Source organism: Colossoma macropomum, unplaced genomic scaffold (assembly GCF_904425465.1).
Source record: "Colossoma macropomum unplaced genomic scaffold, Colossoma_macropomum, whole genome shotgun sequence".
NCBI classification, from domain to species: Eukaryota; Metazoa; Chordata; class Actinopteri; order Characiformes; family Serrasalmidae; genus Colossoma; species Colossoma macropomum.
Window position 1 is genome coordinate 6,353,775 of NW_023494801.1, and position 17,769 is coordinate 6,371,543.

At 37.8% G+C, this 17,769-nt stretch overlaps 1 protein-coding gene across 4 annotated transcripts in view; it reads right to left on the reverse strand.

Annotated features, from left to right (window-relative positions):
• Window positions 1-17,769, reverse strand: part of si:ch211-278a6.1 (SRC kinase signaling inhibitor 1) — a 154,508-nt gene that overhangs the window by 88,648 nt on the left and 48,091 nt on the right. For 2 of the 4 annotated variants that reach the window (XM_036589471.1, XM_036589469.1), the window contains exon 1: window positions 11,553-11,742. Coding sequence is in view for 1 of the 4 variants with exons in the window: in XM_036589467.1 (XP_036445360.1) it covers window positions 15,680-15,967 (288 nt within the window). In the remaining 3 variants the exon portion in view is untranslated. Of the gene's footprint in view, window positions 1-11,552; window positions 11,743-11,766; window positions 12,056-15,679; window positions 15,994-17,769 lie in introns of those variants that run through there. The other 2 variants (XM_036589467.1, XM_036589468.1) reach the window with 2 other exon arrangements.

Here is a 17,769-nt window from a genome sequence, read left to right on the forward strand (position 1 = left end):
TAAGACTATTCCCCCTCCTGGTAGTGAACTCAAAGCAAGGAGGGGGTTCCACATCCCTCCAACCAAACCACATAACTTCGGTCTTGGTGGGGTTTAATGATAAATGGAGGTTATTGAAAGCCTGTTGAATTTGGAGGAAACTCCAAACTGTTGCATACTAAGGCTTATTATTCAGTAACTACATGGACCTCAATGCAAACCAATGGAGCGATTCTGGTAGGCCCATGGCTTGTTAAGAGGTTCATTTAATTATATTATGTTTTTGGACCAAAAGGATCCAAGAAAGAGAGGAACAGGGCTGTACAAACTTCAGTTCTAAAGCTGATAGATGCTGGATTTACTAAGTTCCACTGCAGTCCTTGAAGTTACTCAGTACTTAAGTAGTTTTTTTTTGACTTGATACATTTACTCTTTATTTTCTGGGAAGGTACTTTTACTTGAGTCATTATTTTGCCCCAGCAATACTTTTACTTGAGTACACTGTTAGAAATAAAGGTTCTGTGCAGGTACATATTTCTTCTTTAAGGTACAAACAATGTAAATGTCCCCTCAAAGGTGGTGGTTATAAGGCCCAATTGTGTACCTTAAACATATTTTTCCTGGTGAAAAGTTCGTATTTGTACCTTTTCATAACTGAATGTTTTAAAACAGAACAGTAAAATAAAAAGCCTGGAGACGAGACGGAGTGTGTGGAGTCAGTACAACTTAGAAAACATCATTTCAATGGATTATGGTACATTTATGTTCCCTGACTAAAGGTACTGAGATGTACCCTTGAAGGTACCACCCCAGTGATAAGAGGGGTGCTGCCCCAGTGACAGTTTAGTAGCTTTATTTCTGAGCATGTACAGATTTATGTTACTCTACTCATCTCTGCTTTTACAGTTTAAGGTTTACTTTCATAGTCCAGGTTAATTTGGCTGCATTTCATGTATAAAAAGTGCTATTTAAGTAACATTTCCTCATTATTTTTCTTCATATTTTTCTGTTATTTTTATTATTATTACAAATATTGGTAAGAGAACTAAATGTTTTATGTGCTGTTGTGGAACAGGGGTGCACAACTCTGGTCCTGAAGGGCCGGTGTGCAGTTTAGTAATTTATCTGCTCAACTCATCTACTAACTCTCAGGTACAGTGTGTGTGTCTAAGTAGGGAAACCACCAAACTTAGCTAGCACCGGCCCTCCAGGACTTGAGCTGTGCAGCTCTAGACTAAATAGCGATGCACACAGTCTGTACGGAGTAACAGTGTGTGTACATGTGAAATAGATTATACCTGCAGTTTTTCAATAATGAATTTAAATAATTAATCCTGTGCCTAGACAGACCAGGATGTAGCTAAACCTTGCTAATACAACAACAACGGAAAATCCTTCTTTCACTAGAGACACGATCAACCTCCAAGTCAGGCTTCAGTGAACAATTCCTGCGGTTGTGTTTTCTAGCTGCCAATAATCGTTTGAGATTTTGGTCTAAGAGTGAAACCAACTTTACACACCTGCAACCTTGAACAGGCCTTAAACACTTCCAGGATATGTGTGTGTATGAATGAATGCTGGAGGGTGAAATGAGCAGAACTTCATGCTTACGCTAATGCAGATACATCTGTGGTGTAATACGGGCTAAACAGTGTTCTGTAAGTTCATTCACACACGCTGCGAGGCTGCTTTCATCTCAGTGCGGTGTGTTCTGCTCCAGGGACAGCCTTCGATTGAAATGCAAATGCAGCACAGGAGTAACTAAAGCTGTGTCCTCAGAGATAGGCAGGGAGATACACACGTGCAAGCACATACACGCATTTACAACCATTCAAAAGCTTCGAATCGCTAGTCATGTTAGTAATTGTAGCTCATTTTCAGCTCAGAACTGAAATATATAGTGTACGTTAAAAAAGATGGTTCTTTAAGGGTTCTTTAGAAAAGGGAATGGTTCTATGTAGAACCACGCACACTCAAAGAACGATTTGAATGTTGAAATGGTTCTTTGCATGGTGAAATCGTTCTTCAGATTGATTAAAAATGTGTTGTATATGGTTCTGTATACAGCCTTTCTAAAAATGGTTCTATACAGAACCAGAGAGGGTTCTTCTATTCTAACAAGCTTGACACTGTAACAGTAGAAGAACCTTTTTTCGGTGCTATATAGAAGCATTTTCAAAACTCATGGCTCTAAATAGAACCACTGTCTTTACTGAAGAACCATCTTTTTTAAGAGTGTAGTTGTTGGTTTATCCAATGTTTTAAGTCTTTCAAGGACAGTAAGAAGTGATTAACCCAAAAATGCAAAAATGTGAGTATTTCTGATGTTAAATCTGCTTATAAACACAATTTATCAATGCTGTTGTTGCACTAATTTGATTTGTAAAGAACATGAGCTAACAAAGCTGAAATTTTGTCTTTTTTTAATTTAGTTTGCTCACAAGCTACATTTTTTCAACAGCAGTGTTAAACACCATTTGTATTTACAGTACAGTGTTTTCACAGTGAAAATACCTCTTTTTTAACAGTTAAAACTAACCCTGCTGTGTGGAGGCTGCATGGTAGCCTGGCTAGCTTTCACGGCATGCTTCAATAGGCTGCTATATGTTACAGGCACCAAGAAGGTGAATAAAATAACATAGGTTTGAATTCTGTGTCATCAAAAAACACTTACAATGAAAAAAGTTGCTTTCACAGTATAAAATTGTCTAAAAGGTTAAAGCTTGAAAATTATCGATTGCAATTAAAATGTGCAGATGATGTAACTGGAATCAGAAACGATGACCAAAAGTATGTTCTACTTGAATCTGTGTTGGGTTGTACCACTCAGTCATGTTTAGATCATCTTAGGGAGAGCATTCAGTGTGATGCTCATTCTACCTTTGAAGAAACACCTTTGTGCTAAGATGCTTTTGGGAAATTCAGCCCTGTTCGTCTTTCGAGAGGAAACATTTCTTCATGTTTTTCAAGCTTCACACTAATTATTTAAGGCCTATGAAGTAGCAGAGTAGTAGCGTTATATTATAGTAATTTCATACATGTATCTGCTACAGAATTGCTTTTCTGTTATTGAAAACATTGATTCCAAACGTTTGAACAATAATGTACGTGTACACTCGAATGCTGACCACTGATGAAAGGAAACGTTCACAAAAGTCAAAACCCCATGCTCTGATGTAATCTGATCCACCAGCCTGTCTATGTTCCGTCTGTCTCTGCCCTGTGTGTGTGTGTGTTGCAGCCCTCTCAGGTGACACACTGTATGGAGGCTGAGAGCAGGTCTGCCTGGTTCTCCTGCTCTGACTCTTTTATTAGCTCTTACTGCAGGAAATGGCTGAATCTGCATGTTCCATTACTGTCATCCTCGCTCTCTTACACTCTCTAAGACTCAACAGGCCAGTCCAGAAACGAGCTGAGTTTTGGATTATGGGCAATTCACATGCAAAAGGCATGATTTTCTAAGGGCAATCTTGACGCTCTGAATCGAGACAGTGTAAGGTTTATGTTTAGTGTAAGTTTCTTTTTTGATACTGTTAGCAGTTTGAGAGTTGAAGTGAAATTTACACAATGAAATGTTTCCTTTACTTCAAATACAGTCAATCAGCCAATGTAAAAATAGGCAAAAGTACACTGAATGGCTAAAACCTAGAGCTGTGAAATGATTTTAAATAATAATTAATCATGATTAATCACATTTTGTGGTGTAGCAAATTGCGATTAATCACATTTGTCACATTTGCTTAAGTTTGACCTTGAAGGAAGACTTTTTCAAGCTATAAAGCAGTGAATCTTGTTAGAGCTATATGAGTATATAAAATAGGCCTCATCAGAATGTCTTTAATATAAAGCTGATAAACAATTTGAAGGATTAATCATAATAAACTGTGCGCTTTTGTGTAGTTAATCGCAAATAATCGCCTTGGTCTTATCTGCTCAGATTTAACATTAAAGAACGATTTTCCACTGAAAAAGCAAAGCTATACGTGCAGACAAAATAAACTTAATCAGAATATACTTATCATAGAGCTGTTAATTAAAATAATTGATCTTGATTAATCACAGGGAAATTCATTGCGATTAATCACATTTGTACTTATTTCTTATTTTACCCTGAAGACTTTTACTTTCAATGATTCATTATAATATTCATAATATTCAATAATATTATTTTCATCATGTAAATGCAGAGTTTACATTGAAACAGAACATGAGAATCATGTGACCACAGGCTTACCATTAAAATAGGGTGAATTCAGTTTCCAGTTTCCATCACCATCTAGTGAAAATACGAGTGTTTATGTGTACCAACTCCTCAACTGTAGCCTCCCGCTATGCTACATCATATTTCAGGGAGGACTGGAGCTTTCCACTTTGCTGTTGCTTTTGTTAGTTTGCTGCTCATTCATTTATTCATTTTATCATTTTGGATTATGGGCAGTTCACATGCAAAAGGCAATCTTGATGCTTTGAATCGTGACAGTGTAAAGTTTTTGTGTAAGTGTAGTTTTTTTGATAGTGTTAGCAGTTTGATAGTTAAAATGAAATTTTACACAATAATATTTTCCTTTACTTCAAATACAGTCAGTCAGCCAATGTAAAAATAGGCCAAAGTACCCTGAATAGCTAAAACCTAGGGCCGATGTTGCTTTTGTTAGTTTGCTGCTCATTAATCTACACTTTTCCTGTGAGAACTGTCCAGTGTAGCCTGCTAAAGGTGTCTTTCAGCACTAACGGTACTGATATTACTGTTGTTGCTGCTTCAGTACTGTGGTTTGCTTGTAAATGATACTTTAGACTTGATGTACTTCTTTGATAAACAAACGAACAGCAGCAGTAGCTGGAAATAACTCTGGTTTATCAACAGGGATGGATTTTGTGACTCTGTGGCTTCAGGTAAAAGATATATATGTATTGCATAACTTTACAGGAGAAGGAAAAACCCTAATTTTAATGTAAATTAATAGAACTAGACTTTTTCCAAGTAATTTTGAGCCATTTCTTTTGGTCCATTTATGGTTCATTTTACACAATGTAATTGAACCACAAATTATCAAAAACCAATGAAGCTGTCTACACCAGCTGTGAGCGGCAGAGTGCAATGCAGAGCAATGCAACACATCGTTTTCATAGACAAAAATAGTTTCTATTTTTGACGGTTTCCATTTCTCTGCCATTCCACCTCTAAATGACTGAGGAGAAACTCTTCCATTAAGTGGAAAAAGGAGGGATCTACTGTTTGTTTTGTGTCACTGATTGATAAGGACACTTATAGTGTAGCAAGTCTCAAGCTATTTTCTCACAGGTTTGTGGTTTGCTTACATTTTGTCTTGACGTGCGTATTTGACATTGCTAGTGTAAACAACTGAGGGTGTTGCAATATCGCTTTTGAACGCTCACTTGCTGTAGTATTTGCGATTCCTTACTGCACTTTTATTTGAATTTCCCTGGAACACTGAACACCCAGGAAATCACACCGAAGAACCTTTTATCCAGTTTCTCCTCATGCAATTGTGTCATCATGTAACAACATGGAGTAATACCTTATAATCAACTCTGTCAATGCAGTTTCCTAGTTTGACCCTTCAAACCATCTGCAACAATCTGTTGTTTATATATATATATGTGTATATATATATATATATATATATATCGCTGCTGTCTGAACAAAACCTTGTAGCTCCAAAGTGGTAACTTTATAGGAGAAGGGAAAAACATACTTTACTTTTAATCTAAGTGGTTTGCTTGTAAATTATACTTTAGACTTGATGTACTTCTTTGATAAACGAACAGCAGCAGTAGCTGGAAATAACTCTGGTTTATCAACAGGGATGGATTTAGTGACTCTGTGGCTTTTTAATGTAAGTCAATGGAACCAGACTTCTTTCAGAGTAATTTTGGGTCATTTCTTCTGGTCCATTCATCATGAAATTCACACACAATGTAAGGGACAACAAGCATTTTTTCATGTCAAAAACTGAGATATGTGGTTTTGTTCAGACAGCAGCAATATATAATGTTAACGTTATTAATTAAGTATAACTACTACTAAGTATAATTAAGTATAACAACCCGCAGCTTAAATTATATCTGTTTTTTGTTCATTTTTATAGATAACAGAATGTTATACAGCATCAGACACCACATACGCAAGTCTATTTGAGGGTCCTTAACAAGTTAGTGCAGCAAGTGTGTGAAGATTTCAGCATGCAGTTTGTGTAATGCTAAATAGTAGCTATGCGCTTGTTAGCTTCATTAGCTTTATAGCTCCAGTGTAAAACTAAAGAAGCAACCATTAGACACAAACATGTCTTGGCTGATCGACTACATTAGGGGTAAGATGTGTAAATAAAATTTTTCACTAAGATTTTTATTTATTTTCCTCTACAGATGTGGTCTTGCGCTTTGCCAATAGCATTTTTAGCATGTTTTGATGAGCTGCAAGGCCATAGATATACCTAGATTGGGTCCAGTCAGACACATCAATGGCACCGCCATTTTAGGGCAGTCAACATCGCTGCTGGACTGTATTCAGTACCATTACAGAGCGGCAGTTTAAGAATGATACTGTCCAAAATTATACTATTTCTAGAATATTACACTCAGAAAGCAGGATAGGATTATATATAACGGAGGGAACGCAGCGATCCACGCTCATGTTTGTGTGATGTTTATTTATTGTTGTGTTGATATGGCCGTATGGTTGGTGAAGCACAGAGAACCTGCTGATGTGATTGTTTTTCCTCTGGTTTTATATTAAGCTTATTTCATTTAATAGTCTATTCACGGGATCTTAACTTTTTGTAGTAGTTATTTATTTACAATGATGGATAATGATATGTAGCTATAAATTATAGCATTCCTTAATCCATGTAGATATTCATAATAGATTAACGTTAGCACTTTACACGCAGCTGAAGTTATAGCTTCTTATTTGCCAGCTTCTTGTTCGGATTTCCACCTTAAATGATGCATCAGCCAGCATCCTGTTCGAATTTCCCCGTTCCACCTTAAACGGTGCAGCTTCAGGCACCAGAAAGTGACTGCTGCACCATTTAAGGTGGAACAGGAAAACTTGAAGAAGAAGCTGGCAAATAGGAATCCACCTTCAGCTTCGTCCCTCTTACTGTGTTTTGGGGGCTTGTTTTATTTTTATGTGGATTAAAATTAGAAGTGATTCACACATTGATGGATTTGCTGATGTGTGTGAGTGTGTGTGTTTCTCGCGCTGAACTCGGTTTTTAATGTCAGGTACAGACTGAATACTTTCCTGCTGGTCCGGACGGCTAATTAGCACAATCAGTTATTAAAGAAATAAAAGCTACCGAGAGCAGTCCGTACAAGCTAGATTAATATATGTTTGAGGATTTTTACAAAAAAAATCTTGACTGCTTCAATATGGCGGAAGCGCAGACGTATCACCTCAGATAAAGAACAACAGGCAATGCGGCATCTAGGTATGTATATCTATGTGCAAGGAGTAGAAAATGACGAAATAAGCACAACATCAGTGCTCATCAATGAAGAACCAAATTTTGCAATACTCACATATGCACCACTGTTAGCAAAGCACCAGACTGAATCCATAAAGATTAAAGACATTTTATTTACCACCCTAACGCGTTCCCACTGGAACAACTCATACCACATTCTGTATTCTCACAGCCGCAGCAGGAGGCACAGCATCCCTGGAGCACCTCGGAGACTTTGAGCAATTCTGTCTGGTTCAAGGGCAAACTAGGAGATTCCAACTGCAGCTTCCAGCTGTGCTCAGATTCCCCTTCATTAGTTTGCAGGGCAGGGTGGCTAACGTAGTGCACCCACACAGCTACTCTATATGTACTTCACAGCCTACCTCAGCCTGAAGTGAGATCACGCACGGTAGGATGACACATACCTTCATTATCATGTCAAACACGTATGTTACAGGCTAAATTAACCCTTTCAAAGCAACAGTTATTACTGACATCTTGCTATACTATCTGAATGCAATGTGTAACTATAGCATTATGGAATGAACGACATTTCCATTCACTTTCATTCTGTATCAACAGCTCCAAGACTTTTTGAAAAAACTGTTGATGTGAAATGATAACTTTCGTCAAATTCACATCAGAATAAAATAATCTCCTCCTCTTATAAACACAAATGAGGACATTTTATAATCTGCATTGCTACAGAATTTCTCAATGAGCTGTGAGTAAGAAATACTTATATTAAATTACAGCGGTCTTTTGTCACCGCTGCCAATAACTACTACTAACAACTTTGAAGGATTAAAAGGGAATTCCACCAATTTTCAAAATTTCTGCATGCTTCAATCGTTGAAACATAGACAAAGTTATTCAGAGTATTTTTATGTGAGATGGTGGACCGTACAGAAACTTACTGACTGATTTCTGTACAGTGGTGATGATAGAAACCAGGGGTCACGATGTCTATAACACAAATATAGCCATTTTATTTAACCTACATATGCTTTCTGAGCTGTTACATGCAGTGTTTATAATGGTAAAATAGTGGTAATTCTGAAAAACTGTTCCTTGGTTAGAGTTTTTCCCTAAAATGTCTTGCATGTATCTCTCTGCTATGCATGAATTTCATAAAATACATTGTAAGCTAAAATATTCTCTCAAAACTGTTGTAAAACAATGTCACAGCTTTCTGTGAAGTAGCTTTGAGGGTCACTGAACTCTTCGGATGTCTGGTTCCCATCACCACTGCTGTGATCAAGTTGGACTCTGTAAGTTTCTCTAGAACGGATTATTTCACATCAAAACAATCTGAATGACGTGTTGATATCTTAAATATTTAACTGTACTGAAATTTGTAAAAATGGGTAGAATTCCCCTTTAAAGCCTGAGACCAGAATCATCAATATTTGTATGTATTTAAATAGACCAGAGCCAGATTCTCAGGGCACTTTGCATCAGTTTGGTTTCCACTGTTTGTACATGTAAGCAGCTCTGTGTAGAATGTTTGTTAAAATCACTGTTTAACCCATTAATGTCCATATTTGATCATTTTTCAGGCAAGACAGCTCGTCGGAACACAACAAAGAAACAAACAAACAAACAAATAAATAACATTGATCAAATTATGACTAAAGTGAGTTTTTATCACTTCATTCATCATAATAAATTCAGTCGAGACTACTGCTTTTAAACAAAACATTAGAAAATCCAAATTTGATCATGAATAAAAGCATGAAAATTGCATGTGATCAAGAAACTCAAACTAACACTATCACTCAACATATCATTCACATGTTTTGCTGATTTTCTAAGTCAAAATAAGTTAACACATCCTCTACAGAGAAAACAGCTAAACATTTTTAAGGAAATTTTAATGCTGTTTATCTGTTATACTTGTAAATTATTTCTATAATTATATTTATATGTCATACATACATCTATTTATAGTTAAATATATTGGAAAAAATAAAATATAAAATGTGCTGTAACTTTTGCACAGTCCACATTTTATGTTTTTTTTTCAACAAATAAACAGTATTAGTGCATAAATATGCTGAAGTGTGTTCTCTGTAGATCAGTGGTCATTCCTTCCTATAGGTTTCACCTCCAACCCCAATCTAACATACCTTCTTCAGCTGATGAAGGTCTTCTGAAGGCAGTAATTAGATGGATCAAGCGAGGTTGAAGCTAAAATCTGCAGGAAGGTAGATCTCTATGAGCAGGGTTGATGAACTCTATGAACTGGGTTAACTCATCACTTTAGAACATGTTCTGTAGCATTTTCTCTTAACATACTAAAAAAAAACAAAATAAAAAGTTGAGTGGATTTTGTTATCTGAACATAAAATGCATTGTTGAACTAAATTGAAATATATTGGTGCAATTTATCTGCCTTTTATTAACAGGAATGTTTTCCGGATCATAATTAGTGAAATACATTCACTGTAACGTGCCTAAATTCATCTGATTTTACGACACTATTTATTTGTTTAATGACAGCATATTCACAGTTTGTACGTCAAATCCTATTGGCTCATTTGTATAACTGTTGGACATGAATGGGTTAAAGTCACTCTGCCAGTGATGACCCAGGTCTAAACATTTGCCCTGTCTAGCTTTGCACTGACGGTGCTTTGGTCCTCTCTCTAATGCACTCCATATCGTTCAGAAGCACATGACAATGAACGGTGCGCTCAGTGCAGTGGCTGAATACCGGTGCAGGTTCCAGTCAGCCTGATGATGTCATCCTCAGCCATCGCGCAGCGTCGCCTGTTGCTTAGTAACGCTGTAACATACTGTCGGGGGAAAATTGACCATTTAACCTGCTGCTGGATTGGCCGAGTGTGCCAAAGCGCACCCAGCAGTAATGGCCACTCAATTACAGGGGGCTAAATGCTAAACAGCCAGTCTGATCAACTAGCACGAGACAGGCACATGTTTGTATATCTGTGCTGATGATGACATCATACAAGTGGTCCTCACCATTCATTCAAGACCAAAAACGACAGCATGGACACAAAAGGGGCCCAGCTGCAAGTATTAACATCCAACTGAGCAACATATGTCAGCACAGTGAGAGATGCACTGTAGAGCAATTTAAAGGGGAATTCCATCCATTTTTTCAAAATTGATATATATAATTCAGTCTTTGAAATGCAAACAAAGTCATTCAGAATGTTTTGAGGGGAAATGTTTCATTGTGGAGAGACTTCAGAAATTAGACTTCTTGACAGTGGTGGTGATAGGAACCAGGGGCCATGATGTCTACAATGCATGTGTATATATATATATTTTTTTTTATTTACTATCCAAAAAGTGTTTTATGTGTTTTTATATGTAATGTTGATAGTCAGATAGAGACTATTTTGCCGTAAAACACCTTTCATGTACCCTTCCACCAAAAAAAAGCTCATCTCAAAACTGCTGTAAAACAACATATAGGTACACATCTCTGGTATCAGACCTGTGTACGTAAATCTATAACCTGTTTATATATATATATATATATATATATATATGTTTTATACCATAATGACATATTTAATAATAAACATAAAATAGTGGTAAATCTAAACAAAAATAAGCTTTCATTGGGGACTATTTTGCCTTACAATGCCCTGCATGTAGTTCTCCACCAATACATCAAGTGTCAGCCTGCGTATTCATAACCACTTCATGTAATAACTTTCTGTGAGGGAGCTTTAACAGGTATCAAACTCTTCAGACCTCTGGTTCCTATCACCACCACTGTGAAAAATTCGGACTCAGTAAGTTTCTCTAGAACTGAGCATTTCACGTCACACCACTCTGACTGACTTTGTTGACATCTTAATCATTTAACTTGATTTGATTATGGCGAAATTTTGAAAAATTGGTGGAATTCCCCTTTAAGAGCCCTTCCTTTATAGCCAGTGTGCAAAACAGTTGAAGGAGGGACACAGCAGACACGCAACACCTGAGCTGCATGCAAAACAGCTCACATACGAGCACACACCTTCCTCTCAGCCATAAACTCAGTCATGCACACATATACAACCACCTGCGCACGGTCACCACGACAACTCTGCAAGCCATAAACAAACAAACGCAGCGTAATCTTACCTGCACCTGGGCGCCTGTAAATATGTGTATAAGTATGTGAGCTTTTGCTCAGTCAGTCTGAGCAGCTGTCAGCTGTCCAGTGCACTCATTCTTCCCCCCTCTCTCTCTCTGTCTCTCTCTCTCTCTCTCTCTCTCTCTCTCTCTCTCTCTCTCTCCCTCTCTCTCCCTCTCTCCGGCTCATAAAGTGCCAGTGCTGTTTTATTTAATTCATTACCACATCGTCGGCTGCTGCCGCTGCTGCCGCTGCTGCTTTAACTCTTCAATGCTGGAGTCACAACACAGGCTGGGGGGGGTAATTAACTCCCTTCTTCCTCGTTTACATGCTGCTGCACTCATCCTTCCCTTCCCACTCCTCCTCTTCCTCCTCCCCATGCTCCGCCTCCCCTCCCCCTATCCATTTTTTCCTCCCCCCTTTTTTCTCTTTCCAATGAGTCCCAAGCGATCCTGTGATGCGTATTCCTCTGCTCTCCGCCGCGCTCCTGCAATGACGATATTTCCTCCTCCTTTTCTCCCCCTCCTCTCTCTCTTTCTCTCTCTCTCTTCCTCGTTTTACCCCTCCCCCCTCCCCCCCTCCTCTACATCCTGACCTTTGCAATTTGATATCACTGGTTTCCTTATATGGGCTGTAAGGTTGCCACGGCAACCACGGACTCCACCTGTCTCTCACCAACCTGTCCCTGTCTCTCTCTCACTTGCTCACTTTCTTATTTTCTGATGTTTTCTCTCTCTTTCTCTTTATCCCTTTTTTCTCTCTCTAGCTTGCTCACTTTCTCCCTTTCTATCCACCTCTTTTGCTCTCTCTCTCTTTCTCCCTCTGTCTTTATCTCTCTCTCTCCCTTCCTCTTTCGCTGTCTCTTTTTTCTCTCTTTATATCTCTTCTGCTCTCTCTCTCCCGCTCTTGCTCGCACTGTCTTTATCTCTCTCCCTCTCTTTCTCTCTTTCTCTTTTCGCTCTCTCTTTCGTCCCATCTCTTGCTCTATATTTCTCTTTTTAACTCTCTCTTTCTAACTCTTTCTCTGTCTCTCTCTCTCTCTCTCTCTCTCTCTCTCTTACTGTTTCTCCCTCTCACTCTCTCTTTCTCTGTTACTCTATGTCTGTCTCTATTTCCCTCTCTTTCTGTCTTTCTCTTTCTCTCTCTGTCCCTGTCTCACTCTCTCTCTCTCTCTCGCCCTCTCTATCTGTTTTTTGTATCTTTCTCTCTAGCTCACTCACTTTCTCCCTCTCTTATTTTCTTATTTTATATCTTCCCATCTCTTTTGTTCTATATCTGTCTCTCTTTCTGTCTATCTGTCTATCTATACAGCTGCATCATGATATGATTGAATGAAAGTGAGTGGTGTGTGTATGTCTGTTACCTCACATCTCAATGCTACATAAATGTGTATATATAAGCAGCATACAGGTAACGTGATGTAACAGACACACAAACACACACACACACACACACACACACACACACACACACACACCACTCACACTTTCATTCATTCACAGCAATTATGTATGATGCAGGTGTAACTAGAGAAAAGAGAGAAAAATGAAAAGGTGAGAGCTTACAGGAAAAGATGAAAGACGCACAGAACTGAGGAAGAGCAAAACACGTCTGAACAGCAGCAGCTGGAGTATTAAAGTGACTCCAGATGGAGAGATACAAGGAGGGATGAAAGAGGGATGAGTGGAGCGATGAGGGAATAGAGAAAGTAATAGGTGTAGATGAGTGGATTATCTACAGTCCCTCCTGTGTGAAAAACACCTCAGAGCACATGCGTTTACTGCACATTAACATGCGCTCGCGGTGAAGCTCTATAAGCTGCGTGTCTCCACAACAGCAGCTCTGCCAGCACAATCACTCACTGATCCCACAACACACTGTGATTCACCAGAAGACGCAACATGTGTGACTGTTCATTTTCATTAGGGATGCACTGATCATCAATTTTTATGAGCTGATTTCAATCCGGTTTCTTCACAGTCAAGTTGGTTGATAACTGATTTAGTCAGATTTTATAACCTGAAGCTCAGACTGTGTGGGCTAAATGAACACATAAAACACAACAGCACATTTCTAGCACTTTCTATTAGTTAGTATTGGTTCTTTAAAGGGCCAAACTTAAATGGAAGTCAATTGCCATATAGAAATAAGATGACACTCAAAAAAGGGCTACAGTCATGTGCAAAAGTTTGAACATCCCTGGTTAAATTCCTTCTTTTGTTGATATTCTAAGTGAAAGTAAGTGAACACATCCTCTATAGAGAACACACCTCAGCACATTTTAATGTACAATTTCTACATATTTGCTGAGTTGAAATGCACTGGAAAAAACACAAAATACCAAATGTGCCATAACTTTTGCACAGGCCACATTTTATGTTTTATTACTTTTTCCAAAATGTCAATTTCAGCAAATAAGCAGTAATTGTGCATTAAAATGTGCAGAAGTATGTTTTCTGTACAGAATGTGTTATTTTCACTTCAAATTCAACAAAATGTAATCTGACCAGGAGTGTCCAAACTTTTGCATATGACTGTACTTTGAAAGTAAGAGGTAACTTGCTAATAACAGCGTTATTAACGTCATACATTTGCAAAACTGATGGGCTAAAATAAAAAAAAAATGGCCAATTGCTGATTGTGTGTTTGGAGCAAAAATCTGCTGATTATGATTTTGAACAATTACCTACAGAACCAGTTAAATATGGTACAGTACAAGGCACTTCCATACATAATACTTATTGATATACTTATAATTACTATATATAAGTACCTACATATATATAATACATATGGGACATAATATTACTACATATTTGCACATACATACATAGTAAATATGGGACACACTATTACTACATAAAGGTTCTGTACATGTCCTATACAGTCCTGTGCATTTCTACACTGCTGCTTTCATTCTATATGTATATGTATGTGTGCATGTTTGTAGAGACAGAATAAGCCAGATGTTTAATGTTACTGAATTACTGAAGCAGAGTGTAGGGAAAGTGTTTTTCTATAGAGAAATCTGTTTTTACTCAGTTACTCACTGTCACCAGCCTCTAGATAATCAAGTTTCTCTGAGGGCTGTTTTTAATTGACTCACTGTATTTTTCAAAACAAACACTTTGGCAGTTCAATTCAAGTTTAACATCTCAGTGCTACACTGAAGTGACATGCTTTGAATTTACATGGTTTAAAAAATGACAAAATATTCCACATAAATCGGTGCAATTCTTGCCACAAGAAGTAAAATAAAACCCAGCAATTCTGTAGATATCATAATATTACTTTATTATTCTACTAAAAAGGAAAATCCTACACTGAGAACACTTCTTATAATAATTAATGTTCTTGTGTTCAATAATAACTTACAAACAATCATATTTAATGCTGTGTAGATTTAAATATTAACAAACTAAACACTATAAGGTATTTTTAGATGCTTTGGGAATTAGAAATAACAAATGATAAATAAATAACTAGAAGGGGAAATTCGTAAAAAATGCTACAGTTTTCCAGGTGGTTGCTAAGGAGCTGCTGTAAAAATGCTATGGAATCAATCCTATGTGGTTGGTAAGATGCTGCTAGGCTATTGCTAAAGATTCCCAGGTGGTTGCTAAGGTGCAGCTGAGCCATTGCTAAGGCACCTCAGGTGACCATACAAAAACCATGTGATCTGTGAAAGCAAAAGTTTTTTGGTTCTAGCTCAAAAACTGTGACCAGTGAAAAATGGTACAAAAAAGCATAGAACAATTAAACGAAGAATAGTAAGTTGGCTTTGTTGTGCCAACTTAATACAATTATTAAATGATAAATATTAGGCTTCAATTATGCATTAAAATAATTTCTTCAAGTTATCTGATCATCAGTTCAGAAATATGAGTTACTCTGAATATTACTTTTATTATAACTAAATTATTTATATTACTTTTATTATCATTTTGTTCTGGATATTAATTTAATTCCAACTGCAGTTCATTCTCAATGTTGTTAGGGAATCATTACAGCTCTGTTCATCATTTTGGACATCAAATTTTTTTCCCTACCAGTTATTTGACACTTACTGTTGTAAAGCATCACATTAGTACCATTTTATACACATATCAGCCCCAAAATGTGAGTGTGTTTGTACCTGTTCTCGTGCGCTCCTCTCAGACGCCCCCCTCATGCTGCTGTGTGAGGGGGACGGTGATGGTGGCAGAGAGTGCTGTGGGGTGTATTTGTTCTTCAGGTGCTCCATGAAGGCGTCCCGTTTGCGCTCCATGTCAGCCTTGTGCAGGTTGCTGAGGGTCTCCAGGCTCTGGGCTGCGATGACCGTGTGCCGGTGTTCGGACGTGTGCACGAGGCCCACATTAGAGAAGCGCCGGCCATTCCCCAGCGTCCGGTACTCACGTGGGTACTCCAGGTCATCAGTGGACATGATATGACCCCCACCACGCTCAGGGTCTGGGGGAAGAGGAGGAGGAGGAAAGAAGAGAATAACTGTTATAGTTTATCAGTCATGTTATACTGCTGTGTTACACACAACAGATATTAAGTAACATTATGCTGCTATGTTTCCTACATAAAGGTTTTTCAGTCCTAAGACAACAATCACTCCAATCATGTTATGTTGCTGTTATGCACATGTAGCAACTATTTGATTGGTATGTCGCTAGACTGCACACATTCAGCAATTATCCCACCATGTTATTTTGTTGTTGGTAAGTATTCAGTGATGTTATTTGATATGTTGAGCACATATAGCAATTATTCAATCATACATGTTGCTGTGTTACACATAAATAACAACTATTTAATCATGTTATGTTGCTTCATTGTAGACACATAGCAATTATTCCATTGCCTTATGTTGCTGTGTTACACACTAATAACAACTCAACTATGTACGATACGCATATAGCAACAATGTAATCATGTTATGTTACTGTAACAGATATAGCGATTATTTAATCAGCTATGTTGCGCACAAAACAATAATGCAGTCCTATTCTGTTGTTGTGTTATGCACTACTTATCAATTACTAAGTCAGGTTACGTTGATATGTTACATACATATGTACACCGATCAGGCATAACATTATGACCACCTCTTTGTTTCTACACTCATTGTCCATTTTATCAGCTCCACTTACTATATAGGTGCACTTTGTAGTTCTACAATTACAGACTGTAGTCCATCTGTTTCTCTGCATACTTTGTTAGCCCCCTTGGACCCTCACAGAGCAGGTACTATTTGGGTGGTGGATCATTTTCAGCACTGCAGTAACACTGACGTGGTGGTGGTTTGTTAGTGTGTGTTGTGCTGCTATGAGTGGATAAGACACAGCAGTGCTGCTGGAGTTTTTAAACACTGTGTCCACTCACTGTCCACTCTATTAGATGCACCTGCGTTGTTGGCCCACTCTGTAAATGTAAAGCCAGAGACGATAGCTGTACAGCTGTACAGTATGAGCTAATCATCCTCTAGTCCTTCTTCAGTGGACACAGGACGCTGCCCACAGGCTGCTGTTGGCTGGATATTTTGGGTTGGTGGACTATTCTCAGTCCAGCAGTGACACTGTGGTGTTTAAAAGCTCCAGCAGCACTGCTGTGTCTGATCCACTCAGACCAGCACAACACACACTAACGCACCACCACCACCAAAATATTATAAATGCCATCACTCAGTGCTTCAAGTGAAGTGATTGATATTTTATGCTATTTTATAATAAATAAATGATAAGGTACCATAAACTTTTGTAATGTAAGGTGGACACATTTAATTCCAAACAAATTACAAAAGCACAGGCACATTATTGCAAGATAAATACTTTAGGTTCTGAAAGAAACTAGTAAACACAATTATGTTGTGCTTTTGTTTGTCCTGCAGTGTCTAACATGACCAGAATACATAAGTTGCACCTAATTAACCATGCAGGGCAGGAAGCTCTCACAGGTGATTTTGGAATAATAAACATATGCAGTGTGCAGTACAGCACACACGGAGACACCCATAATCAGTACAACAATCAAATGTGACTAACCTAAAATATTCATCTGTTTACTTGAAGCACTCAGTGATGGTATTTTAAGTGTTCATATTTTTTTTATAATTGTTAATGTGTATCATAGGTGCTTTATAATTATGTGCATGTCATTATCTCTGTAAAAGGCATAATAATGAGTAGTGATTGTGTTACAACATGTTTATAAATCATCAAAGAATGAATTGTAGTACAT